Source organism: Phascolarctos cinereus, unplaced genomic scaffold (genome assembly GCF_003287225.1).
Source record: "Phascolarctos cinereus isolate Bilbo 61053 unplaced genomic scaffold, phaCin_HiC Scaffold_5;HRSCAF=322, whole genome shotgun sequence".
Classification (NCBI taxonomy): Eukaryota; Metazoa; Chordata; class Mammalia; order Diprotodontia; family Phascolarctidae; genus Phascolarctos; species Phascolarctos cinereus.
The window spans coordinates 323,529,844-323,555,806 of NW_027555958.1; the positions used below are offsets into that span (position 1 = coordinate 323,529,844).

General features: G+C 50.7%; 3 protein-coding genes across 6 annotated transcripts; all 3 read right to left on the reverse strand.

Moving 5' to 3' along the window:
• Positions 1-1,335: 1,335 nt before the first annotated feature.
• ENTREP3 (endosomal transmembrane epsin interactor 3) lies at positions 1,336-8,085 on the reverse strand. 3 transcript variants are annotated; one of them, XM_020991973.2, is made up of 12 exons: positions 6,963-8,085; positions 6,597-6,653; positions 6,231-6,341; positions 6,013-6,132; positions 5,701-5,808; positions 5,006-5,175; positions 4,776-4,875; positions 4,330-4,399; positions 3,143-3,655; positions 2,693-2,761; positions 2,337-2,590; positions 1,336-1,897 (listed from the first exon to the last, which is right to left on the reverse strand). In XM_020991973.2, the coding sequence occupies exons 1-12, from the start codon at positions 7,182-7,184 to the stop codon at positions 1,748-1,750; spliced, it is 1,944 nt and encodes a 647-aa protein (XP_020847632.1). In that variant the 5' UTR covers positions 7,185-8,085; the 3' UTR covers positions 1,336-1,747. The 3 variants fall into 3 exon arrangements, with proteins under 3 accessions (XP_020847632.1, XP_020847630.1, XP_020847631.1); XM_020991971.2 differs by having other exon boundaries at positions 3,143-3,688; positions 6,963-8,083; XM_020991972.2 differs by having other exon boundaries at positions 3,155-3,688; positions 6,963-8,081.
• A 363-nt stretch (positions 8,086-8,448) lies between these two features.
• On the reverse strand, positions 8,449-14,119 carry SCAMP3 (secretory carrier membrane protein 3). The gene is made up of 9 exons (XM_020991599.2): positions 13,902-14,119; positions 13,444-13,521; positions 12,357-12,476; positions 12,129-12,249; positions 11,727-11,855; positions 10,592-10,754; positions 10,385-10,486; positions 9,592-9,709; positions 8,449-8,932 (listed from the first exon to the last, which is right to left on the reverse strand). Exons 1-9 carry the CDS (start codon positions 13,965-13,967, stop codon positions 8,786-8,788), a joined length of 1,044 nt encoding a protein of 347 aa, XP_020847258.1. The 5' UTR covers positions 13,968-14,119; the 3' UTR covers positions 8,449-8,785.
• Positions 14,120-14,779: 660 nt separating this feature from the next.
• Positions 14,780-25,104, reverse strand: CLK2 (CDC like kinase 2). 2 transcript variants are annotated; one of them, XM_020991598.2, is made up of 13 exons: positions 25,019-25,104; positions 22,506-22,675; positions 21,574-21,793; positions 20,808-20,892; positions 20,394-20,460; positions 20,109-20,225; positions 18,707-18,873; positions 17,747-17,841; positions 16,836-16,965; positions 16,643-16,725; positions 16,373-16,452; positions 15,801-15,891; positions 14,780-15,326 (listed from the first exon to the last, which is right to left on the reverse strand). In XM_020991598.2, exons 2-13 carry the CDS (start codon positions 22,673-22,675, stop codon positions 15,141-15,143), a joined length of 1,491 nt encoding a protein of 496 aa, XP_020847257.1. In that variant the 5' UTR covers positions 25,019-25,104; the 3' UTR covers positions 14,780-15,140. The 2 variants fall into 2 exon arrangements, with proteins under 2 accessions (XP_020847257.1, XP_020847256.1); XM_020991597.2 differs by having other exon boundaries at positions 20,808-20,895.
• Positions 25,105-25,963: the final 859 nt, after the last annotated feature.

Sequence of the window (25,963 nt, forward strand, 5' to 3'; positions counted from 1 at the left end):
TGCACCGACAGCGACTGAGCTCAGACACTACATATAACAAAGCAGCACCCCCACCAGGAGGGAGAAGGAAGGAAAACTACTTTAAAGTACGAGAGTCTGGGAAGGGAGGACAGCCGGGAGGAGACTGGTCCATCCCGACCTATGATGAACAATCTGTCCAAGAAACAAAGACGCCGAAGACCGGACTGCGCGAAAGGCCTGGAGGGGTGGGGGCAGGCCCCTAGGGAGGGAAAAAGGATAAAAAGGAGGGGGGAGAAGGCTCTTTTACTCCCTCATTGGTCCTCTTGGATGACAGACCTTGCTGGCCAGCTTCAGCCAGATTGGCCGGTTGGGGCGCACGCGTATTCACATACCCACACCCTGAAAAGAATTCAGGAGTCCGAGGAGAGAGTTGAGCATGCTCGTGGCGTTCTCGCCTCCTCCTATTTCCCCCATGATCGCTGCAAGAACCCTGAAGAGCATTTATTTAGTTTTAGTTTTATCTTACAGGCGGAAAAACACACACAGTCTCTCAAAGTACTAAGCGATAAAGCCAAGTTTAGGATGCAGGTCCCTCACTAAGTCTAATTCTCTCCTCTAGCCCCATTGTTTGAAGGGCAAACAGAAAAACCATATGTGTACCCAACTGAGACGAGCGCCGCCTTTCTCCTATGGCAGAATCTCTACCCTGGAGCCTTCTCCATCCATCTTCCCCATCCCCGGTGTTTGGAAATGTCTAATCCCTAGACGGTAGCCTGCTGAGTCCGTTTCCCATCTTCCCAGTCCTCCCTGTTCTCCGCAGGCTGATAGCAACTGAATTGTTATGATCTTGAATTATTCACGATGCCACAGGCAGAGAAGGCTGTTCCCGGCCCCAGAACTGTGCCCTCCCAGCGGCTCCCGCCTCTGAGGCACCCTCTCAGGCACCTCAGCCTGCCTTCCAGGACAGGCAGCTAGGTGGCCCCATGGAGAAAGCATGAAGGGCTTGGAATCAGGAAGACATATATTCCAATCCAGCCTCAAGCACTACTTCCCAGCTGTAAAATGGGAATAATAACAGCATTTGCCCCCCAGGGTTGTGAGGATTGTGAGGATAAAATATATTTGTAAAGAAAGTGCAATAAAAATGCTATCATTGTTGTGAGAATTCCACCCCAAGAAGGCTGTATCCTCTTCTTCCAGCCCAAGTCTGTGGCAGGCCCCATGCTTCCCCTCCTTTAGATGCTTATTTCCCCTAAAACACTCCTCCTGGACTTTGAATCAAAGATGGGCACCTTGCCTCTGTTCTTAATACCCAGCTCTACCAGTCATAAACTGAGTCTGTGAGAAAGAGAGAGACAGGGTACTCAATGCCAGTCTTGGGGGAGGAGAGGAATTTATTGGTTCTTCCTCTGGCCAACACACGCACATCGTGTATCAGCTGTAAGCGGGCACAGCCCTAGGCAGCCTCCCCCCAACGGCCCTGTAGCCCCATGCAATGCATGAGCAAAGCTCTCCTGGGTGGAGAGGAAGGGAAAGGATGAGCAGCAAGGAATGATTTCCCCCCCACCCCCACCCAGAGCCAGGAAGGAGAGGGACACTGGTCAAGGGGTATTCAGCAGAATTTTTTTCTTGCCAACTGGTGCAAGGAGGCGGTGATGGAAGCTGGTCCAGTCCCAGCCAGTAGCTTGTGGCCCGAGTTCACTGGCGCCTAGAAGGGTGTCAGGCTGGCACAGAACCCCGTTCAGAGCCAGGTGGTGGTGTCAGGGCTCAGAGCCCGCTTTCTTGGCTACCCCCCATTGACACTGTGAGGGCGGGTAGCTCTTTCTAGCCTACGGCCAGACAGAAGGCGGCGAAGGGATGAGCCAGAACTGAGGTCTCCACAGCTTCGGAGGTGAAGGCTTTCACGTCCAGGCCGGCCCCAAGGGCTTCGCTGCACCTACAAAGGGACAAGGGAGTTGGAGGGTGGACTCAGATTACAGCCACAGTCCTGGGCTGTGAGGTCAGCTCTGTGTTCTGTTAGAGGAGCAGGCTTAAAGACAGTGGTCTGATGGCACACAGGTAGGCATGGCTCTGTCCCTGGTGTACTCAGAAGAGCCAAGCTATATCTTAGTGTCTCAGAAGGCACTGTGAGATGAAGTGAGAATGGAGAAGCACTTAGCACAGTGCCTAAAAGGTGCTTAACAGATGCTTATTGATTGATTAGAAGGCCTAAGGGCTTGGCTGCAAGAGTTCCAGGATGCAAAGCCAGGAACAAGACAGATATAACATAGCCATGATCCTAGATAGTCAGGATGGAATATGTGGGTAGGTGGACAGATCAGGGTCAGGTAAGCAGATGGCTATTTTTTGCTGGATGAATTCCTCTTGATTCATACCTGCTTATGACCATGGACACCATGTCCATTGCACTCCTGTACTCTCCTGGATATCTGGAGGAAACGAGTTACTAAGCCACGACCAGGCCAGCTGCCCTTTAAATCCCCCAAAGAGTGGGCAGGTGCAGGCCCAGAAGGCAGGGGCACCTTTCGCCAGGTGGGCACTGGACGCCGCTTCTCAGCTGAGCGGGCACGCAGCAACTTGGGGGAAGGGCAAGGGGCAAGGCGGAAGAGGCAGGCTTCAGAGCAGAGCCCTGCAAAGCAAGAGGAGGATGAAGGGTGAACATCTGTCACCCCATGAGCGATGAGCACACTCTCCCTACCATGCCCACCCAGAACCCAACTTGTGTCTTGACCTGTGTCTGCAGAGGAGAGAGAAGCAGCTTCCTCCTCAAGCACTTTGGTATAAAGGTCCCTGAAATCAGCTAGACAGGAGGAGAAGTAGAGAGTTAAGTACTGAGAGGGAATTCTCCCTGACTGGCTGCCAATGCCACTGCCTCAGGTTTCCTGATCATCTTGCCCATATGGCATTCAGCCCCCCACCATTCATGGCACTGGTACCTTCCTGAGGTCCCCTTCTGCCTCCCCCCCCCCCTCAATCAAACTTGCACTTACAGGTATGTCCTTACACAGACACTATAACCTTGTCCTTACATGGAGAACCCTCCCCTGATGCGAGTCTCCCTTTCCTTAGTTATACATCCACTCCCTCCTGTATTCCCCTGGACACCAAAACCAACCCTATCCTGACACTTTGGCCTCAATCTTCCTCTGTCTCACTCAAGTCTTCCCCAACTCTCACCCACCAGATGCCTCACCAGTCTCGCTGGAGGTGGTGATGCCTGGGTCACTATGGGATCGAAGCAGCAAGGCAGGAGCCAGCTGAGGAGGCCGGTACCCAGGGGGGGTGAGGGAGCCTGAGCTGTCACTGAATCGGCGGGCAGGTGGCCGGGCTGGAGGTGCCTCTCCTCGACCACCTCCCCGAGGTCCCCGACGACGGATTTCTGGGAAGCATGGCCCAGCCCAGGGTGGCCAGCCTTCTAGCCGGTGGCAACTTCGGGCAGCAGTGGGGGCACCCAGTGTGGGTGGGGCTTCTGGGGCAGAGCAGGAGTAGGATCGGGCAGCTCGGGGTGGTCTTGGGGGCAGGGGACTATCTTCAAAGGGGCCCCGGAGCCCACAGTCCAGGCTGAGGCAGTAGCCAGCTCGGCTACGTTGGATGGATCGGAAGAGGACATAGTCCACGGAACGCACAGAACCTTGCAGCTCCAGCAGGCACGAGTCCTCAGATGGGCTAGAGCCGCCAGGGAGGTCTCCAATGGCTGAGAGCACCAGGGACCCACTGTCCATGGACACTGCGGGCACCAGGCACCCAGGGGTGACACCAAGCAGAGGAGCCACTCAGCCCTAGTCCCCACCTCAGGACTTCTCCCTGCCTCCCATAATCATTAGGATCAAAGTATCCTGGCCCAATTCCAAGGGACTCCATTTTCACACACACCACCCTTTCACCCTCCAGAACAATGGTGCCAAACTCAAATAGAAATAGGGGTCACTAAACCATATATAAGGATCCCTGTGGACTGCATGCTGACTCAATTTTTAAAATGTAATATCCATGTTTTATTGTATTTTTATTTATTTTGTTAAACATCTCCCAATCACATTTTAATCTGGTTCAGCCACACTCTGTAGTGTTGTGGGCCACATTCAGGCTAAGGTGTTTGACACCTCTGCTCCAGAAGAAATACCCTCAGATCCATCAATCCCCAGGTATCTCTTCCCTCTGGTCCCACGACTCCTAGGGTGGTTCCTTCTACAGCCTTGACCTCATGTCTGGCAGCTAAAATTCTGATTCTATGATTCTAATATTTTGGATCCTAAAGTTACTGACTCAAGCTTTGTGCCCTAGCATCCCACCCTTTAGGAGACATCCTCAAAACCACCAATCTGGGGATGCTGCCTCTTGTGAGACACCCTAAGCCCATCCTCTCACCATCCACAATGGAAGCCACTCGATCACAGATACAGGAACTATCATGAAGCTGGGGGTCAAACAGTGTGGCCTGTGGGGAGGTAGAGGGATCAGGGGCTCACTCCTCCTTTCATCCATCCACCAACTATTCATGGTGAAGTGGAAAGAGCTCTAGATTTGGAAGCAAAAGGTCGAGGTTCTAGTCCCAGCTTCTCCATTAACTAGTTGTATAATTTTGGGCAGTGACCTTCCTGAGCTTCACTTTGCTTAGAATGGGATGATAATAACACACTGTCCTGCTTCCTGAGATTGCTGTGAGGTTGAAATGAAATAATGATGCAGGAGGGTTTGGTGAACTGCAAAGCACTGTGGCCAATTTATTGTCATGATTACTACTCTGGCCCCAAGCACCCAGCCCTGCCCTACTCTCCACCCTCAGCTCTGTCCAAACCCCATCCGCACTTCACCTGGCTATCTCCTCGGAGTCCCATGACAGCTTCATAGGATGGGGGGCAATCGGTGGGGTACAAGGGCACTGGGCTGTCCATGGATCCATTATAGGTGATGCTGAGAGAATGTGGGAGAATGTCAGCCCAGGACCTCCCCCCAAATCCTTCTTCCACAATTTTCTCCCTTTCCTCCCTCCCTCCCTCCCTTCTCCCTTACAGGTGATCTTTGCCCCCAGCCCCTGCCCCACCTCTGGGCATCAGTCTCTGAACTGCAGGTATACTCTGGGGGATAATATGGAGGTGGGGGAACCGGGGGCACAAATTCTTCCAGGTCCAGCATGGTGTGGAGCAGAGGAGCTGGGGGAGACACACAGCCCAGGGGCCCCAGAGTACCTGAGGCTGAGTGCTCAGGAGCCAGCTGGGAGGGGGAAAAGAACATGATCATGCAGGGTCCCAATCTCTGCCCCCTCTTTCCTCTTGGCCCCTTCCTCCCAGCCATACCGTCACCAACCTCTCTCTTTTTATTCCCACCCTCCAGAACCTGCTTAGATCAGATAAAGTAACGTGTGTAAAGCAATTTGCAAATGTTAAAGTACTTTACAAATCTTATTACTGTTGCTATTACTATTAGTGCCACATGCTAGCTCCTTTTCCTTCCTGACCCCACAACTCTTCAGAACATGCCTCCTTTAGGCAAACACCATCCCACGCCCAAATTTCACTCCTTTTCCCCATGTCTTCCACACCATGGCCTCAAATCTACCTGTTCTTCCTGACCTTCTACGTGCACCCACACACACACACACACACACACACACCAGTACCAAACACACACTCCTGGCCTCTGACATCTCCCTTCTTGTCCTCGGCCCTGCCTTCCACAAACAGTCTCCCCTCCACCAAATTCCCTCTTCTTTCCTTGCCCTGGTCCCCATCATCTCACCGTGTGCACAAGGTCAAGAGAGAAGATCTGGATGCAGCAAACGATGGCAGACAGGGCACAGACAATCGCAGCACAGACAGTGAGGCCGCAGACACTGAAGAGAAGGTTCTGAAGAAATGAAGGAGGAAGGGAGTGGGTGCACAGGAAAGGCAGCAGCACTCGGGCCCAGCTCATACTTTGTTCCCGAGCATGGGAGTGGTGCGCTGGAGATGAGGGGACGGCATCCCTGTATGTGTGCAGTTGAGAACAGAGAAGACAGGTGGGCACAGGGCTGGGGCAGGGAGATGTTCTCTTTCAACAAGGGAAGCTCACCTTGAGAGCCCCCAGAGCATCAGCACAAGTTGTGCTAAGGGATATTTTCAGCTCCTGGCCGGAGTCCCTGCAGGGTCTAGGCAAGTGAAAAGAGGGGCAGCAGACACAGACCTTCCCTTCCTGGGTTGGGGGGCAAAATTGGAGAGGCCTGAGTTAAGGGCAAAACCAGGTATCCAGCCACCTGGACCTTCCTGGAGTTCCTCTTCCCTTCGCCTTACCATTGAGCACTCTTGGAAATCCCGTGCCAACTGAGCATTCTTACAGGAAAGGACGGAGCCAGCCAGGCTGAGCATGACACACAGTACGGAGAGCAGGGAGAAGAAGGAGATCTAGGGGGCACGGAGGGTATTGGGCTGAGCGCAGGGGCTAAACCACAGGTGTTCCCAGGAGCTTACCTCCCCGTGGGTGCCCTGATCTAGGTGATTTGCCACTCTGGAGGAGTCCCAGGAGGTATATCCTACCCACCAGGCATTGTGGAAGTTATTTCCTCTCTTAGAGGACATGTGTGGGTAACCCCCTCATTGGGCATCACAGAGTCCTGAGTATAAGTTGGTATGAGTGGGCACTGTTCCCCTTGTACTTACCACCAGAGTGAATGGTCTCTTCCATGATACGATGCCAACTAGCCCTGAGAATGCCAGCTGGAGACAGAGTGGGCACAAGTTCAGGCTCAACCTGGTATGAGGGGGACATTTTCAACCCCTTCTCCCCACCTCCCCCTTCCTTTGGTACTGACCCAGCCAGAGACAGTGACAGAAGGATCTTAGGCCTGGAGAGTTATAGGTCAATAGGGTTACCAGGGCACCCCTTTCTCCAGTTGTCAGGCAATGCCATGAAATGGGAAAACGTAGAGAGAGGGGAGGAGGACATTAGGGATCTGGATTCCAGGATGGGGGAGGGGACGGTGGGGAAAAACAACAAAGGACCTCTCCTTATCCCTCGGTACTCACCGAGAAGCCAGCCCATGATGGGTAGGACCTCTTTATGTTTTCTGTGGAGGTGACTGAAGAAGCCACCATGCTGAAGGTGACCACCAAGACACCTAGTATCACCTGGGCCAGCCCCAGGGTGAGCAGAGCTTGGAGCCAAGGCCGGTGGAGCCGGAGATGGGTGAGGCCTCTGGTACTCGGCCGGCTGGTCAGTGAATGGCTTGAATCACTGGGTGAGGGCATTGTGCCCACCCCCTTGGAGCCTGCCTCTGTTGCAGTCCCCCCTGGCACCTGAGGGCATCTCAATTAAACCCAAGGGCCACTCCCTTCTTCTCTCCACTTATCCCCCACCCCCACCCCTTAGCCAAGGAACCCACCCCCTGCCTGGGTCCCAGGGTACATGGCCCAAATGTTCCAGCTAGAGGGATGTCAGAGGGCACTTGAAGAGATTGGGGTGGGATGGGGGGAATCTGCTTGTCCCCCAGGGACGTAGGTCACGTGGGGGCAGCAGGAGGCTCTCTCCCCACAGCAGGCAGGGGGTGGGCACAGTGCCCGGGGGCAGCTCGGAGGAAGGGGGGGCACCGGTTCATTTCATCGCCCTGGGGATGGGGGGTGGGGGAGGGGAGCAGGGAGGGGCCAGGTTCCCCCAGGGAGGATGGAAGGTAGGCTCTAGGATGCTAGAGAAGTGTCAGTAGGGGCAGGGAACGGGGTACAGAAAAGAGTATGGGGGAATGGGGTAGAGGTAGAGAAGTGGGGAGGGTCGGGAGGGAGGGTTTGGGATAAGACTGGAGATGCTGATGCGTGCCGGATGATGCCCGCGGGCGGGGGTGGGTGGTCGGCCCGGTAGGGTCTCGAAGCCTTAGTGGGGTGTCCCTTAGAGGTCCAGGGCTTCTTGGCGGGGTATGGCTCCGCTGCAGTGCCGTCTCCACGGGCGGCCAGCCCAGCTCGGCTCCCCGGGATGCTGGCTGCAGCAGGTCCAAGCGGGAGGAAACGGGGTTGGGGGGGAGGGATGGGGGAATGGAGAGGAGGGGCGGGGTGAAAAGGGCTAGCGCTGAGCAGTCTGGGAACTGTAGTCGGGTCCTGGAACCACTAAGGTGGGGAGGAGGGGGCCGCCTGGAGAGGAGGGCGGGGCTGGCTCCGCGCCCTCCCCATCCCCTCCCCCCCTTATTCTGGTTCTGTGGTGCCCATCCAAGTCGGAGCCATTCACGCCAGACCTCCCACTTATCATCCCATTTATCATCGGAGCCCATCCTGCCCCACCCGACTCCTGCCCTCTCCCAGGGAAAGAGCTGGTTCTGGGCAGCTGCGGCTTCTCCCAACCAGCTAATGGAAGGTGGAAGCTGGGGAGGGCCCTCCCAGTAGCTTGGCTTTCCTGCACCCATCCTAGGCCTGGCCCCAGCCTGCCCACCCACCTCTTGGCCTTAAACCCCATCTTTCCAGGTTCCTAGTCTTCATCCTCAAACCCCTTCCTTCCCGATGTCCCCATGAAGACACAGAAGCTTGCCTCCAAGTTCTACTGTCTTTATTTAAATAACTGAAGCATTAGCCTTGGCACAGCAGAGGGCAGCAGGGGCTCCCAAGGTGGGGTGAGGCCTGGGCGGGTGAGGCAGAGTCAGGCAGTGCTTGGGACTTGGATCAGTACCCCTGGGTTCCCCTCACCCTCTTGGGCAGGCCTGTTCTTACTGCCACAAACAGAAAGGGGGAGAGACAAGGAATGAAAACACTTGTCTCTCTCCAAAATCAATCCTAGGGAGAGATGAAAGGGGAGGAGAGCCAACTTCATCCAGAGCCAAGGTTGGGGTGCACCAGCCAGGGAAGGAGAGAAGTAGGTGAGGAAGAGAACATTATGGGGTCCGGAAGGCATTGTTGGCAGCACCTGCAGCTGCATTGGCCGCAGCCGTTCGGACTGCAGGATTGGAGAAGACACCGGCAGCAAACTCCTGCTGGGCCTTCTGGAAACTGGCACCTGTGCGGCGGTACAGGGAGTGGATCTGGGGGTTGTGAGACAGGAGGAGGAATTTAACAGGAGTTGACAGCCATATGCAGGCTGCTCAGCCTACCATTACTGAGGGCCAGCTTTCATCTGACCAATCATCTCTTCTGTCATTCGTCTCCACCACCCAGCAAGCACTTGTAAGCCATGACTCTTGAGAACAAGGCAACAAGGGGGATCCAAAGGTAAGTGGTGAGGAAGCATGTAGAAAAGGGTGATGAGCGGCTCTGGAGTTAAACCTAAACCTTTAGCACCTGCTGACCCAGGGGACCATCAATTCCCCTCTCTGTCCTGGCTCCAAGCCCTGCTCACAATGAGACTGGCCCAAATGATAATGAGCACAATGATGCCCCTAACAGGAGTAGGGAGAGCATATGCACCAGCTTCTCTTCTTTGGCTCCCTGCGGCCCCTTCCATATCTAACAACTGGCTCTGCCTTCCCTTTCAGTGTTCATCACATTCAAACCCATTCAACAAAAAGTACATATCTACCACATGCAAGGCACTGGGGAAGATACAAAGGTAGTCCAGTCACTGTACATCCAGCACCCCATAACCAGGCTGTACTGAAAAGACCCCAATCTCTTTTCCCTTCACAAAAGATCCCCACATTCCTCCACCTTCCCAGCCCTGCCCCAGTCCCCTGACCCTCATTACCCGCTTCAGCATCACAATGCCCAGCACAGCAATGCCAGTGAAGAACAAGGCGACTAGCAGCATGAGTACGGCCACAACTGTGTTGATCTTCAGCACCATCAGGGCCGAGATCCACCCACTGTCATTGGATAGAGGAAGAGAAGGGAAGCCCGTGTCACAGCCAGGCCTGCCACGGCGTCTCTTTGAGTCTCCTCACCGATTTTCTTTCCAGTTTCCCATACATCCAGTTAAAAGTCCCTATCATCCAGATCTCACCAGCACATGTGGCCCCATAATTCCAAATCCGTAACAGCTCTCTTTCTCTTCCTGCTCAGTCTCAACGTTCTTAGCAATTTCTCTCCTATGACTATGGATTGTTTACTTCAGTGTGTTCTATTTACTCTCTCACTGCTGGATCTCAAGTACTCTTCTATCCATTCCTTTTCCTCTAACACTGTCCTTCTTCCTGCTTACATTCCTGGTTCTATACTTTCCTCCTCCAGGAAGCCTTCCCAGGCTGACCAACTACAGATATTCTCTTAATCACTCCTTCCCATCACTGAGGTCTAGAGCTCTCCAGTCAATTTTCTAACTTTTCTTAGGAATTCACTCTGTCTCCGTCAAACTAGAAGCTGTCCAGACCTTAGCACAGTGCCTGGCACACAGCAGGTGTTTAATAAATGTTTACTGACCAAATGACTAGGGAGCTCATTTTCTTTCTCTGGATGTCTTGCCACCTGACAAGAGTTCTGACTATATGGAGCACTCATGACAAACAAGAGAAGGGGCACAGGGAGAGAGTGGACAGGCTAACCTGAATCCTGATGATGGGATGCCAATAGCCGCCAGCACGTATATCACGTCCTGGACGAAGAAAATGAAGAAGAAAACGAAGAAATTGAATGAACTGTCACTCCTGCAGAGGAACAGAAAGATAGAAGGGAGAGATGTTAGGCATGAGGGGCAGACATAGGTCACACCCAACAACCTTCCTCTCTCCCACAGTCCCATCCTTGCTCACCTGAAAGCCTTGTACATAGGGCGGTACCAGCAGACAAAGGAGCAGGGCGTGAAGAGTAGGGCCCAGAGGATGGAGAGCCCAAAACTAGAGCCACTGGAAGTAGGGGTCACACAGAAAGAGGCCAGGCAGGCAAGGAAATTCAGGAGGAGGGCCAAGGTACTGCCTGGGGGTGGGGTGGAAGGGAACAGTGTCAACATGGATGAAAATAAAGTCTACCTCAGTACTAATGACCCAAATCCCCCATCTCCAATGGAAAAAAAAATGTTAAGGAGGTGTCCAGCAGCTAGCTCTGCTGCCATCTTTCCACAAAGCCTTCACAGTTCCAACTAGTTGAAAATGTTCTTTCACTCTTCAACTTTTCCTAGAAGGTGGATTTCTTCTTTGTCTCATCCCACCCCACCTGATATTTATTTATGTGTGTGTTGTATGTCTCTACTAGCCACATATTGATGAGAATGTAAGCTCTATGAGGGCAAGGGCTATGTCATTTTTTATATTTCCAGTCCCTATCATATAGTAAGCACTTAATAAATGTTTGTTAAATTTAAGTGAATAAATTAACAAATGTTTATCCGGAATTTCCATGGCAGAAATTCATAAAAAGGGAAGCATCTATCTTTCTAGAATCCTCCAGACTTGGAGCAGCTAGGAGGTGCAGTAGATAGAGCTCTGGTCTTGGAGTCAGGAGGACCTGAGTTCAAATCCGGCCTCAGACACATAACACTTAGTAGCTGTGTGACCCTGGGCAAATCACTCAACCCCACTGCCTCATCAAAAAAAAAAAGAAACCTCCCAACTAATGGCAGATTACAGGTCAAGCAAATGACAAATATGTGTGATATGAGGGGAGCTGCACTTGGAGGAAAGGAGTGGGAAGTCACGAGATATGCTGGCAGGCTGGATAATGTTTTCTAGTGGTGGTAGTGGGATCAAGGAAGAAGGCTTCCTAAAGGAGATAGCCTTGAGACATGATGGCAAATTAGTGAGAGATACTATTTTATGACAGGTAGAAAGAAATTTAGATATAGGAGGTCGCTTGGAAGCAAAAGAGGGAAGTTTCAGGCTCTCTCTTCCTCCCTGAAAGATACTCTTATTCTTCTACCTAAACAAAGCCCTGTAGTTCCCCACCACTTACACATCCAGAGGTAGTACATAGTAGACACTGTCTTCTGGAACTCCTGGGGAATTTCCATGGAGATGTCTTGGAAGAAGCAAGGCTGGACAGGGCAAAATGATGGCAGTGGAGGCCAGTTGTTCTGTCGGGCTGCAAGGTATAGAGTGGCCAGGTGAGAAGGATACCAGAAGATGTCAGAGGCCAAGAGAGTAAAATTCAACAGATGAAAACTCTCTATTTTCCATAGGAGGTTCCAACTCAGTGACCCATGAAGGATGCCAGTGACAGAATAGTATGAATGGCATTAAGTAGAAAGAATCCCTCTCCCTTTCTTGCTCATTTCAGAATATTAGAAGACTTCACTCCCTGCCTGCTTCCCCCAAGAGCTGGCATGGTGTTTGGTTGCCATCACCAAAGACTTACTAGCAGAACCCCCTAGGGCTGCATGCCGCAACTCCCTCTCCCTCCGGTCCAGCTCCTCTGCCTTTCGATTGAGCTCCTCCTGCCTTTTCAGAAGTTCTGCGGTGGCTGCTGCAGCTGAAGCCTACCCAGAGAGAGAAGGCAGAGGATGAGTCAGTCCTGGGACTGTGTAGCCTAGGGATAGTGCTGAAGGGCACTGCTTAGCCCCAGGTATCTCTTCACACATAATACCTGAGTGTTGTAGGAGCCATAATTCTTAGGTTCTGTGGGGCTGATTTTTCTGGAAGGCTGCTGGTGGGGCTGGGTTGTTGGCAGAGGCGGTGGGGCAGGTGGCTCATAGGAAGGTAGTGACTGTTAGATTATAGAGAGAAAAAAAGAATCTTAGAGCTAACTTTAGAAATCATCTAAACTTCCCAACCAACACACAGTACAGTGACTTGGACATGACAAATTTTCAATAAATGAATGTGAAATGGAATGAAATATAGGATTCCCTTTCACAATATCCCTGAAAGAGAGCCCCTGATTGCTGGTTGAACACTTCCAATAATGGGAGGGGAAGGGGGGCAGTAGAAGAAAGCTCTAATTGTTACTTCTTTTCTGCTTTGACGAAAAATACGAAAATACCAAGTCACCTGCTCTGATTGATTCTCACATCCCATCAGAGCCATTAGGCAAGAGCCCAAAGCTTCTTCCATCTATCCTTTCCTATCTTACCCTACTCATTTCCTGAGATCTGATTTCTAACTCTCTAGTAAGACAAATAGGCTTCCTATCACCTGTTTATTCATTGCTTCCTCCTGTCCCGGAGCCTAAGTACAATTTGTTTTCCTCTTATTTTCATTCACTGTTATCCCTGTCCTCCTCCATATCCTCCTCCACATTACTATTCTTCCAGGAAGCCTCCCTAAACTGACACCATTAGCTGGATCTCTTTTCATTCTCTCCAGAACTGATTTCAGCCTCAACTTATTTGTTTGGCTTTTGTGTCAAGCCATGAGATGATTCTAAAATAAAATGAAAGACTGTCCCTCACTTCACTGAATGCACAATCTGACAGAGTGACATCTAAGGTATGATTTTTTAAAGGTTCCTTCCAACTCTTAATACTACACGATGGTGGGTGCTAGTGTTTTTATCTCTCTGCGGTCACTTCTTAGGTCACATGTCAGATTCGCAGAGAAAAGAGACAATGTTTCTTCTTAGGCATGAAGCCCAGGACTCTGTCCCTCCGGGACTTAGAAAGATGAAAAGAGGTCTACATATTTACTCTCATCTAGGGTTAGACCATATCTACCCATCCCAGGTACAGACTCACCTCACGGTTCTCAAAGGGGTTGTAGACGTCGAGTGTTGCATACTGGGGGCTGGGTCGGTGCTGGGTGACCGCTGGGTCCTGGGGACAGAGACTAGGGGCTTAAGATGGAGTTGGGGAGGCAGGAGGATTCCCAGGGAGCTCCCACTCCTAACCGAAGTTACTGAGGGAAACTAGGGGCAGGGAGGGGGAAGGGAAAGGAAGTGAGGCCCCAGCTGCAACAGCTTTCCCGAAATCCTGCACCCCACCACCCATTCTTCCCAGACATGGGGGTGACGGAGTTGAGACGCTGCCCCTCCCCCCAGTCCTGTGCAGAAAGATCCCGAAGCTAGAGGGGAGGATGACCTAGACTGCCAGGCCACCCTCCACGTGTCAGTCCTTCCCGGGGGTTAAATGTCACCAGGTGCTGAGGGTCAGAGGTCAGCCTGGCCCAGACACAGAAGGGGGCCAGTGCCTGTCACCTGGAAGGGGTTGTCAAACTCGCTGGGTTCGGCGAAAGGGTTCCCACTATTCTCGTTCTGGGCCATGTCGGAAGGTCTGGCCTCAGCCTCGGCTTCAGCCTCGGCCTCGGCCTTAGCTCAGCCTTCGCCGGCTCCTCCTCCCCTCCACCGCCTCTTCCGCGGCGGCGGCGGCGGCGGCAGCGGCTCGCGGGGTTCCGTCCCTGTCGGCCCGCCCCGCTTCCCGAGAGCGCTGATTGGCCGTGAGGACCGGAAGAATCTGGGAATCCCTGCAGCAGGGGACGACTACGCATGCGTCAGAGCCTAAAGCGGAAGCGGAGAATCATTATCGGCCTGTCCCACTCCCGACTCTGGATGGTACCTTCTTGCTCATGTGACCACCTCTCATTGAGAAACTACGCCTCCCGGTAGGCACCGCGCCATAACTTGTGGCCCTACGAGTTGTGGGTAGCCATCTCCCCAGGCCGTTTGCTGTCTGGTACCCGTCTGCCCGGCCAGCCTAATTCAACCGTTTACCACTTGGTCTTAAGCACCCCCGAAACCCCGATCTAGGACTTCCAGGTATTGCAGAGAAGTGCAGGCTTTCCATCTCATCTCGGCACGTCTAACTTGGGGCCTGCGCGGGCCGTGCCCAACCCGAGGCCCCAGAGGTTCCGGCCACTCTCCAGCGTCAGTCTTACTACCCAAGCTGCTAGGTTCCTCTAGGGTAGACAGTAGTACCTCCTTTCAGACAACTTGGAAAAGCCAGCTAGTTGTTAAGTTTTGTTTTCCCCGGAGGAAAACTCATTAGCAAAGGCGGGAATTATGTATTTGACCAAATCTGGAGAATGCTCAGGTGTTCAAATACCCAACTTATTTTCCCGAACTCAATTCCAGATGGGTCAGTTGAAGCACGTCATATTTATTTCACAAAGACTGTACAAAATTCCTTATAAAACATAGGGTAGGTGCTACCTCACCACCTCATGCCCCCTCCAGCACTGCTGGAAAGAGCAAATGAAGGCCTGAGAGGGTGTTGAAGGGATAGCTTTTATATACAGGGCTTCAATGGGAAAAGGGAATAAAGGCCAGAGAGCTCTGCTGTATTTACACTATCTCACATATTCACAGGTTTATAAAGGAGCCAGGAGGAAGGTGAGGGAAGTTATGCTCCTGCTCCATTCTTTTGTATAAAAAAGCACCAGTGTCCCAGATCGGCCACTCATTGCCATAAGAGACAATAAGGGGCCCCAGGCCCAGTTGTCACCGGCTGATATCCCGACTGGAGTCCCACACCTTAGCGCTTGGTGGTTCAGCCCTAAGGCGGGCAAAGAAAGGATGCTGAAGGGCTTCGCCCAGGGTCAGTCGCTTGGCAGGTTCATATTCTAGCATGCTCTCAATCAGGTCAAATAGCTGGTGGTGTTCATCTGCCTCCGATGTCAGGTATCGCTGGTGGAGGGCAGGAAAAGGGTGAGCTGGGCTGTCCAGAGAAACCAGACCCTCCATGGTGGGCTGATTTGGTTCTTCCTTTAGGCTTGGTTTTGAATCCTGAAGAGCATCTAACCCAGACTAATACTTCTAAGCCATACTATGTACCTCCCAATACCATTGTTAGTCTTCTGTTTCGATTTCACAGCTCAGAGTACCCAAGAAGCCTCATCCTTGATATATTAAAATAATTTTCCTTATATCTTCTATGTGATTGTAAGTTTCCTAAAGTTAGGGATCACAGTTGTTCCTCAACAAACATCTAAGATGCTGCTTTGACCTTGGACTCGATATTTTTTTTAAAGCACCGTTTTTAGCCTCTCATGCTGTCCCCCAATAATCACATAATTTTTTCTTCAATTTCTTCCAACCCCTCCATTAGCCCCCAGAATTAAAACTAGTCTTTGAGAATCCACCATCCCCAAGCCTGCTCACCCGCAGAGGTTTGCAATTCTCTCGTACATAACGGCCAGCCGATGTGTTCTCATCCCAATCCAGTCGACCCCGGTAAAAATACTTCTGCTTCCTGTTAGAGGTGGGGGTTTAAGGGATCCAAGGGGTTCACATTCATAAGGAAAACTCCCCCACCTCCTTGATCTCAGTATAGAGAGGTAGCATCATTAAGTAGAAAGAATGATGGTTTTGGAGCCAGTTAAGACCCGGCTTTGAAATTTACATCTGACACACAACACTTCTGTAACCATGAACAAGTTAATTAACTTTTCTGAACCTCCATTTCCCCATCTATAAAAGGGGATAATACCCACTTCGTAGTTATGAGGACCAAATGAGAAAATGTATGTAATGCACTTTGAAAGTCTTAAAGCACTATAAAAACATCAGTTTTATTATTAGATCCCTAGGCCTTGGCTGGCCATGAAAGTGCCAAGACGCCTTGGAAAAAAAAGTAGGTACACTGGGAAAATGTACCCACTTCTCAGGAATTCCCACTCCTCAGAGGGAGAGGATGAGTTAAAGCTTCACCCAAAAGCTGGGCTCTCACCTACCTGGTCTTTCTGATCATTCGAGAGGGAATAGGCCCCAGGATCCTTTCCATCATGGCTAAGTGTTCTCGGTTGTCATGAGTCTGGGGAATGAAGAGATAAATGGTCCATGGGGGAGGGAAGATGATGGACTAAATGCTAAGTACATGGAAAGGCTTCTAGTGGCAGAGATGGGCAGGAATGGTGGGTGGGGAGAACAGGCAGGTGGGTTCTCAGAAGGCAAAAGGGTAGGTAGGTACCAGGGAGTGTTGTCAGGCGCCCTTTCCCCCTCACCTGGAACAAGGTGAAGCCAACGTAGTACTCGAAGATGATGCAGCCGATGCTCCACACGTCACAGGGCTGTGTCCAGCCGAGCTCTGGGTGTGGGGATGGGGAGGGAGGGGTGGGAGGGGGAGATGGCGCTGTGAGGCCCCAGGTGGCCCCACCCTCACCCCACCCCATCCCAGATAGTCCTATCCTCCCTTACCCAAGATGACTTCTGGAGCTCGGTAATGTCGAGTGGAAACAATGGTGCTATGGTGTTCGTGGTCAAAAGTGGCACTGCCAAAATCCACTACCCGTACTGCTGTATTCTTCACACTCCGTTCATCCCGTTTCTAGAAGAAAGACAAGTGGAGATTTAATCTCAGCTCCTGGTATAGCTATGACTCGGCCTCATGCTTCAAGCACTGGAGCATTCTCACAAAGAACCCTTGAGGATGTATGTCATTTTGGCCTCCCACCCATTCCTTCACCAGCCAGAGACACCTCTTGCTTCCCAGCCTCCACATCTATTTCAGCAAAGTACTTTCAGAAGTGGAGGTCACGGGAGAATCAAGAATGATCAGCCAACCTGAGAGTCTACATATATCCAGAACATTTCTCGACGTGTGGCACTTAAATAAATCTAAATAAGGATGTCAGTATACACATTTGTGTATATGAGAGATGGCTAGAGTCAGGGAGGGACGGTGCTATCCCCCTTTGATCCTTACTCAGCTTTTATCTTTGGTGATATTCCTCTGGTATTCAAGCTAGCTGAACTCAATAGCCTTACAGACTACCTCAAGAAAGAGAAAGAGCAGACTGGAACATGAGTTTAGCCAGAACTATAGAAATGTGGAATCAATATCATTAATGTAATATTTGATAGGATAAAAAAAAAACCTCCCTACTGGAAAGCAGTTCTCAGTTTTTCCCAATTCCTCTTGCAATTTAAGCTGGTTTTCTTCCTCTCATTCTATTCTGGTATTCTTAGTCTTAGCGGGAACTGAAGTGGAGGCAGGGGGAAAGGAGAAGATACAGGAGACATAAAGGTGAAAGGACAGGAAGCAAGGGAACAATTGAAGTAGCACAGCTGCCCCTACCCCTTTGCCAGAGAGGCTCCAGCCCTCTCACCTTCTCCAGGTTGTAGGTGAGCTCATAGTCCGAATTCACAAACAGGATGTTTTCTGGCTTGAGGTCCGTATGTGTCAGCTTGTTGTCATGGAGGACTGCAGGGGAGAGGGCGGGGTCAAGCCAAGTCCTAAGCAGGGGCAGGGATGAAGCATTCCAGCCTAATCCAATGGGTGGGATCAAAGCTGTCACAGAGGTGGATCTAGGAACCACTCAGGAGTACTCTCTATTCTACAGCCAATTAACTGACTGCACTAAGAACCCCTTCAACTCATGGCTGATAAGCGTCTACAAGGTCTATAGAGAAACTGGATACATCTAATTCTCAGTGCCAAAGAAGGGGAAACTGTGATACGATATAAAAACCAGAGAACGATCCTCAAACCACATATCTGGCTTTGGAACATCTTTTTATATCGACCCAGACACATGGAGGCATCTGATGCCACAGAATTTCCCCAAACTTCAAAGCAAATCATGAAGTTGCCCTATGAAGATCTGACTCAAGAAGAACCATGAAGCCGTCCAGATTCCCTATCCTGAACCCTGGGTCAACTCAACTACTACCTGCTCCCCATGTCCTTCCTGGGGGTGAACGTCAACCCTCTCTGATGAATGCAGCCCCTAGCCTGGGCCAAATGGCCCTATCTAAACACTGGATGTCTGGCTAGTACCTTCCCTGAGAAGAAAGGAAAAGCAGTAACTAAGTGTTTTGGTTTCAAAGGCCTTCTCTTCTAGCTCCAGATGGGCTGAATGTGGAGTGAGAGTAAAGAGAGATGGTGGTAACATCAGCCAAGGAGTTAAGTCAGAAGAAGAGGATGTCAAAGTGACATTGAAAGCAAGAACCGCAGATTTTAGTCAAGAGTTGGCTGCTCAAGGGCTTCACGAGCGTGAAGCTGAGCCTGAAGAGGTCCCCTAGGGAGGGGGCGCTGCCCTGAGCCCGCCTCTGCCCGCCCCACTCACACTTGACGGCCTGACACAGCTGGAAGGCCATGTGGCGCACTTGGTGGATGGGGTAGGGCAGGTAGTTGTTGTCTTTGAGGAAGTCGAAAGTGCTGAGGCCCAGGAGCTCGAAGGAGATACACATGTGGCCATGGTAGTCAAACCAGTCAAACATCTGGACACACAGGCTGAGGAGAGAGGGAAGGGGAGAGCAGTGAACCCCCTCTGCCTGCTCCTCCTCCGCCTGTAGCGGCGGCAGGGTGGGCTCACATGGCAGGACACGGCCAGCAGATTTCAGGGCTGGTCAGGGGCCCTGCCTAGCCTGTGGCTGATAACATGACAGCACTTGGGATCTCCTTTGCATGTGATGCTGGAAAATCATCAAGCTAGTTTTCTTCCATCACTAAATATCTCCGGAGACTCTGTTTCCCTTATGAAGCCTTCCTAGATTGATCAGAGAAAACAGATGCCGAGCTGGGTGGTCTTAGATGTCATCTAAGAGGAGACTTAGATCCAGAGCGTGTGTCCATTCTATGTCCTAGGCTGCCTCCACTTACTTGGTAGTCATCTACCCCATGCAGTACAAATAACATTCTCCAGCTTCCACTACTAGTATGTATTTTTCCTGGCCACATTCCTAAAATGCACTCATTCTTGACCAGTATTTGTTGTAATATGTATGCATACATACCTCCAGTTCATTTGCATGTCTACGCACACATGTGCACATGCACACACACAAAGAAGTTTATATAATGAAGAAAGCCAGCTTTAGAATCAGGAAGCCCAGGGTTTAAAGACTGGCTGTGATACTTACCAGCTTTGTGATCACGGGCAAGTCACACTTTCTGAGCCTCAGGTATCAGTAGAGGGAGTTCTCACACCAACAAAACCAAGTCCCTAACACTGACATACGTAAGCACGTGCATGCATATGTGTATGTATGCATGTATAAAAAGCCTGGCGTGTGATAAATGCATAATAAATGTTTGTTGATAGATATTTTTACCTATTTAATGTGTATGTATGTTATATGTGTGTGTACACATATATGTACCACACACACACCCCCTCCTTCTAGTCCATTCATATTTTGGCTTAATACTTTTCTACTGCCATGTAATATATCCATATCTACTGCATCTCTTTGAGATCATATGTTCTAGATATCAAAGATTAGGTCATTACAAAAAGCTCTGTACTGTTATTATGTCAGCCTGTATAATTAAGGGCTTATTCAATTTTTTAAAAATGCAAATGAGTATGATGAGGATGGAGATAAAGAAATGGAAAAACGACAAGACGGGGAAGACTTGTACCCTCTTGGTTTCTTCCTGTTTCCCAATGGCCCACAAAATCTTGGGAGTGTCTCTGGTGTGTGAAAAGGATGGAAATTCAGGCCTTCATTCCCTGCCCTGCTTACTTCTTATTGTCTGGGTCCTTTTCATTGATCTTCTCCAGCACATTGATTTCCAGTCGTGCTGCCTCTTTGTACTTTTCCACATTCTTAATGATCTTTAGGGCAACCCGAGCTCCACCCCTGCAAGACAGCAGGAGAAACTGTTGGTAGGTGCTCAAGAACACTCCAGAATCTGTGAGATTGGCTATAAGATTTAGAAATCAGGAAAGTGTTCCTAGATATGCTCCATCCCTCTATTCTTGGGATTGCCTAGGGGACAAAAAGGGGTTAAGAAGGGTTAGCTCATACCTTCGATGATCCACACACTGTACAACACGGCCAAAGGTCCCCTCTCCTAGAGTGCTCACAATCTCATCTGAAATGGTATAGAATGGGATTGGGGGACAGGGAAGAAGAGAGAAGGTAGGGTAAGCTTAGTTGATAGAAGATGAGCATACTGATACCTGGGGGTAGGAGATGACAGAAGGGGAAGACAGATAGTCATGAGAGGAGACCCCTGACTAATTCCCACCACCTAAACCCAGGGTCAGAAGAGCTGGAAGTGGGCTATAGGGATCAATTTATAATAACAACTCAAACCACCCATATGACAAACATCACAGAGAAGAGACAGAAGAGGCAGTGACTTGGGTTGGCATAGGGGAGGTTAAGATGTTTATAGGACCATTACAAGCTATAGGATTGTTACGATTTGGCTTGTACATCGCTCTTGTAGCCAGTCCCCGACGTGGTAGATGAGGTGACCCTCAGCGTCGTCCTCCACACTCTTGGCTCTCCGGCTGCTGTGCTGCTGTCAGGGGGCGGTGGGGGGTAGGAGCGAGCCAGGTGTCGGAGCGGGGGCCGAAGGGAGGCGGGGTGAATGGTAGAGGGGCCACCGGTCACAGGCGCCCAGCCAAGGGGGACAGACGATGACGGGGGACAGCGGAAGGTAATACGTCAGATGTAATAAGGTGGATTGGGGACAGAAGAGAGAGCAACGTATAGTCCCAGGTCCCCAAACCCAAAGTGGGGTCAGGAGGAGGGATGGGGCAGAGCAAAGAAGTGGTTTAGTTGCTAGTCACCCCCAGTCCCATGAGAGACAACAATGTCTCCTCCATGGGGCAGAGATTTACCCTACCCCCCATCAATTCCCCCCACAGATATGGGTACAGAGCCCAGAGCCTGAGGGAGAGAAGCATATCCCAAGCAAGGCATTCAGAACAGAGCTGATCATCCTAAGAACAGCAGGTAAAGTATGCCAAAGAGGAGGGCACTTAGTGAGCATAAATGCACAGTGTCTGTATGATCCAAGATCTAATGTCCTGGTGTCCTTCAAGAGCCAGAAAGTTTCAGAGGAAGAGAACTGGCCTAGTGCCCACCACAGTATCCACACCCCATAGCACAGCTGAAAACAAGGTCATTTCCTACTTACCCAGAATCCTAAGAATCTTGAAGAATGGGGAGAGAAGAGATAGTGTTGAATACTCACCGAAGACGAATGGCTGAATGTCCGGCTATGTCGTCTCCGCCGCCTGTGTTTCCTACGGCTACTTCGTTGGCTGCGGTAGCTGTCATCTCGATGGTACTCATAGGAATGTCGATACTCAGCTTCATAATAAGGTTCCCCTCGTTCCCGGCTGTAGTCACGCCTATAGCTGGCACAGTATCGTCGGTCATAGGCCCGCCGGTCAGAAGAGTGGTCATCATAGCTGATAGGAGAGAAAGAAGTAATAAAGACTAAACCAATCTGATATAGGAAGGGCATCTTTCCCCATTTGCTTATATGCTCTGCCATACCAGGTGACATCAAACACACAGCTCTCAAGTCTCCCTCTCTTCTCTAGTTTTGCCCATTACTAAGGACAAAAGGGAGGCATTCTATTACTAGGAAATAGCTATCAAACCTCTTCCTAGTCATCTTAGGAACCCAAGATAAGAAAATATCCAAAGAGAACACCCCCACACATAAGCATCCCCACCCCCTCAAAAACATGCTACGAAACAACAATACCCACCTGACCTCTTTTCATCCCCTCCTTTATAAGGCATTGAAAGCTGACCTCTTTTCAGCCACTTTCCCTAAAGAACTCCACTTATTATCCATACCACCAGCACTCTCACTGACCTATCTTATATCTTATTAAGCCATGGTCATTTTATGTGTGTGTTCTGCTTCTTCAACTAGACCACAAATACATTGTGGACAAGAATCTTAACTATTTTATATCTAATTTTCCTCATCAATATTCACTCCCACCTTCCTACCCACACCCAGATCTGTTTAGAATGGGTATTCAGTAAATATTGTTGATACTATAACAGTTGCAAGGTTTATATAGTTATAGCAATTTTGCAATAATGCATTTTAGCTGACTTTTTAAATTCTACCCTGAGTTCCCTAAGCACCTACTAGCTCCTCACCTCCTAGAACGGACGTGATAGCTGTCTTCTCGTCGGCGCCGCCGAGTCCGGTCACTGCTGCTAGACCAAGAGCGGCTTCTCCGTCGCTTATGTTTTCGACTGCGGTAATGTTCATGGTAGCTGCCCCGGCTGCCCCGCTCTGAAGAGTGGTATCTTCGGGGGTGAGGCATCTGAGAGAAGGAGACAAGTAATGGAGGCAGAATGTCATGACAAACCCCAATCTTTATGTCTCACCTGTGGTGTTAAATAAATTAATCAATTTCCTACATGACCTCTTTTACCAATGATAATATATTTATTCCTGCCTTTGTGCCTATCATTGCACCCCACCAATGATACCCTCTCCTCCTTCCCAATCTAGCTCAAAATTTCAAAATTTCATAAATAACCCTACCTGGCTTATTCTTCTATCTTGATTCCCCTTTGCATTGTAAGCTTTCACTTGTTGAAACATGTTTAATATGGCCTTCTGAGTTTGCTGTCCTTGCTTTTGCCTGCATTATTCTTTATCCCTGGAATGATATCCCCAGTTCCTATTCTACCCATCCTTTAAAGCCAAGCTTAAACACTTCCTTCTTCACAAATTTTCCTCAATCTCTCCCAACTCAACACTTTGAAGTTTTGCACACATGTATGCATTACCTTGTATTAACAAATGTTTATGTCCTATTCCCTTCCTCATCTATATTCTCCAGAAAAGCAAGAAGGCTCTTATTTAATCTTTATTCCTCCCCATGGATTTACCACAGTGATTTGCACACAGTAGGTGCTTAAAAGACATTTGTTGGATAGAGGCTGAAAGACTGTTATAAATGAGATTGTAACTGGTAAGGCTATGTTATTATAAGGTCTTTCTATGGCTCATCTTTGGATGGGTTACAACACAGAACAGACCTGTGTTAAACTAGTTTTGCTTACAGAATATAACAAATATTCAAAGTATATTGCTTAAGTGAGCTAATGTCATTATGTGATCATATTGTTTCTTTAACTAGACTACGTACATCGAGGACATGAATCTTAACTATTTTATATCTAATTTCTTTTGCCAATACTTTACTACCCTCTTACCTATGCAGGATCCAGATAATTGTACAGAATGAATATTCAATAAATACTGTCACTTTACTATTACAGTTCTAGGGATTTGAGTCCTAGAACTGTAAGGTATACCTAGAGTGGTTCCCCCCCAACCCAACTCCCTTAAAATATTTTCGTTAGAGGGCCCCCAGCTGGAATCTGCTTTCCAGTAGGCCATTCTTCTCTTGTATTCAGAAGGTATGAAGAATGGCTGGTTTTTAAATTGGTAGCAGCACTTCTTGGCTAAGATCGGACTACCCTCCAGCTGCCATGGAGGGGTGGGAGGAAGAAGAGGAGGAACAGTGATCTTCTTTCTCCCTGTTCCCTGCCAAGTGTGGGAAACTCTCAGAGGGAAATAGTAGTTACAGGTGAATGAGGCTGGAGGGAGAGGAAAAGAGGGAGAGGGAGAGAAAGGGGGGAGGAGGGAAGAAAGAGAGAGGGAGGGAGAGAATAAGAGAGGGAGGGAGGGGGAGGGGGGAGAGAGAGAAGGGGAGAGATTGCTTCAGGAGCAGAAAAATATTAGGAGCAGAGGATTCCATGTGGTAAGAGTTCCATTACGGTACTTAGACATCTGGGTCATATTCTGAGTCTCTCCTCACTCTCAGCCCAACTCTGAACTGAGGAGACTGATATTTGGCTAGGTTCCTAGTCTGGGGATAAAAGAAAATCAAGGAAACAATAAGACCACATTGTCTCCTTAGGACACTAGCTACCCCTTCCCCATCTGTAAATTGAGAATATTTGTCCTACCTCTTAAACTTATAAGTAACAACTGAAACAATGTACTTACAACGTACTTTTGTAATCTTAAACCTGTACAAGTCTTATAATTCCCAAGCACTGAGAGCCCTCCTCCATTTCAATTTAGCACCTAAATGTCTCCTACACAGTACCTCTCCCCCATAAGCTACTCTTAAGGAAACCTCTCACACGACCAACTTCTAAGTCTCTTTTTCTTTTTTCTCCATTTGCTCCAGCAACCATGTTCCAAGGGTGCACCTCCCTACCATAAACCTCTCCTAGGGAAACCTCTCACACGACCAACTTCTAAAGTCTCATTTCTCTTCTTATTCTCTACTTGCTCAAGCAATCAAGGCCCAAGGAGCTACCTTTTGGTCTCGCAGACCCAGCCGAACTCCTCCTAACGTGCGCTGTCCAGGCCGCCCCGTTCCTTGCCACACCTCGGTCCCTGACCTCCGGTCACTTCTGCCCTAGCCCCCCTCCCCCCGATACCTTCCGGCTTCCCACGGGACAGGGCAAGCCCCTTTCCTTTTCTACTCAACAGCTCGCAACAGCCCTCGTCCTCCCGCACCGCTGCGACCCCAGTCCCGCTTGGGTCCCGCACCTCCAGTCCCCGGACCTCCCCGAGGCGCGCGCGCCCGCGCCCGCCATCTTGACGCGCGCCCTCGCAGCCCGCCAGCCCGCGCGCTCACCGTTCTGGCTGCGAGGCCCGTGCGCTTGTCCCACAGGAAGTCCGTGATGGCGGCGGCGCTGCGGCCGGAGACCGGCCCCCCACCCCCCGCGGCGACGGTCTGCGGCTCCTCCCTCCCTCCCGACCCACGCAACCAGGGGCCTTGGACCCACCGAACCCGGCCCTGAGCCCCGCTGCGCTCGGTTCTGCTTCCGCCCGGCCCTCTCCCGCCCCCTGGGATCTATCGCCTCCGCGCCGCCCGTAGCTCGCCTCCCACCCCGGGCCTGGCCCCGGCCAAGGCTCCGGCTCCAGCCCCCGGCCCCGGCTCCGGCTCCGGCCGCTCCACTCCGCCGCCGCCGCCGCCGCCGCCGCGAGCGAGCACGCACGCACGTCCTGCGTCCCTTCCCAGCTCCCTCTGACTCCTCCCGTCGGGGTCGCGCACGTCGCCGTCGTCTTCCCGTTTACTCGCGGGAACTCGCCCGTCGAGGAAGGAGGCGACGGGGAGGAAATGGCCTGTTGGGAATGATGAAAGGGAGGGCATGGATCCCGTGCGTGGGTGCGGGACGCCCGGGGGGTGCGGCCGAGGCGTCAGCCGCATCTCTCCTACTCTTTTTCTTTTCCCTGTCGCGCCCCTCCTGCCCCTAAGCTTTCTCCTCTGGTCTGAGGCTTGGGAAGATCCTAGAAAGTGCTTTGAGATCCTAATCAACAGTGGATGCTACTTCACGGGTGTAGGGCAGAGAGTCAAGTGCCCCTGCCTCTCCCCAGTTACCGTTCTGCAGCTCCGTCGTGGGCTTAGTTCCTCCAGTCAGAGTGGAAGTGGGTGTCTTCCCTCCCACCCCTCACCCCAAGATCATCAGGGAAAGAGCAACAGCCACCCCCTACCACCTCTACCGTTGTGACTGTTTCCAGGGCTTTGTTCGCGTCCCTTTCCTGCCGTGTAACCGCATCACCCTCAGGGTAGGATAGA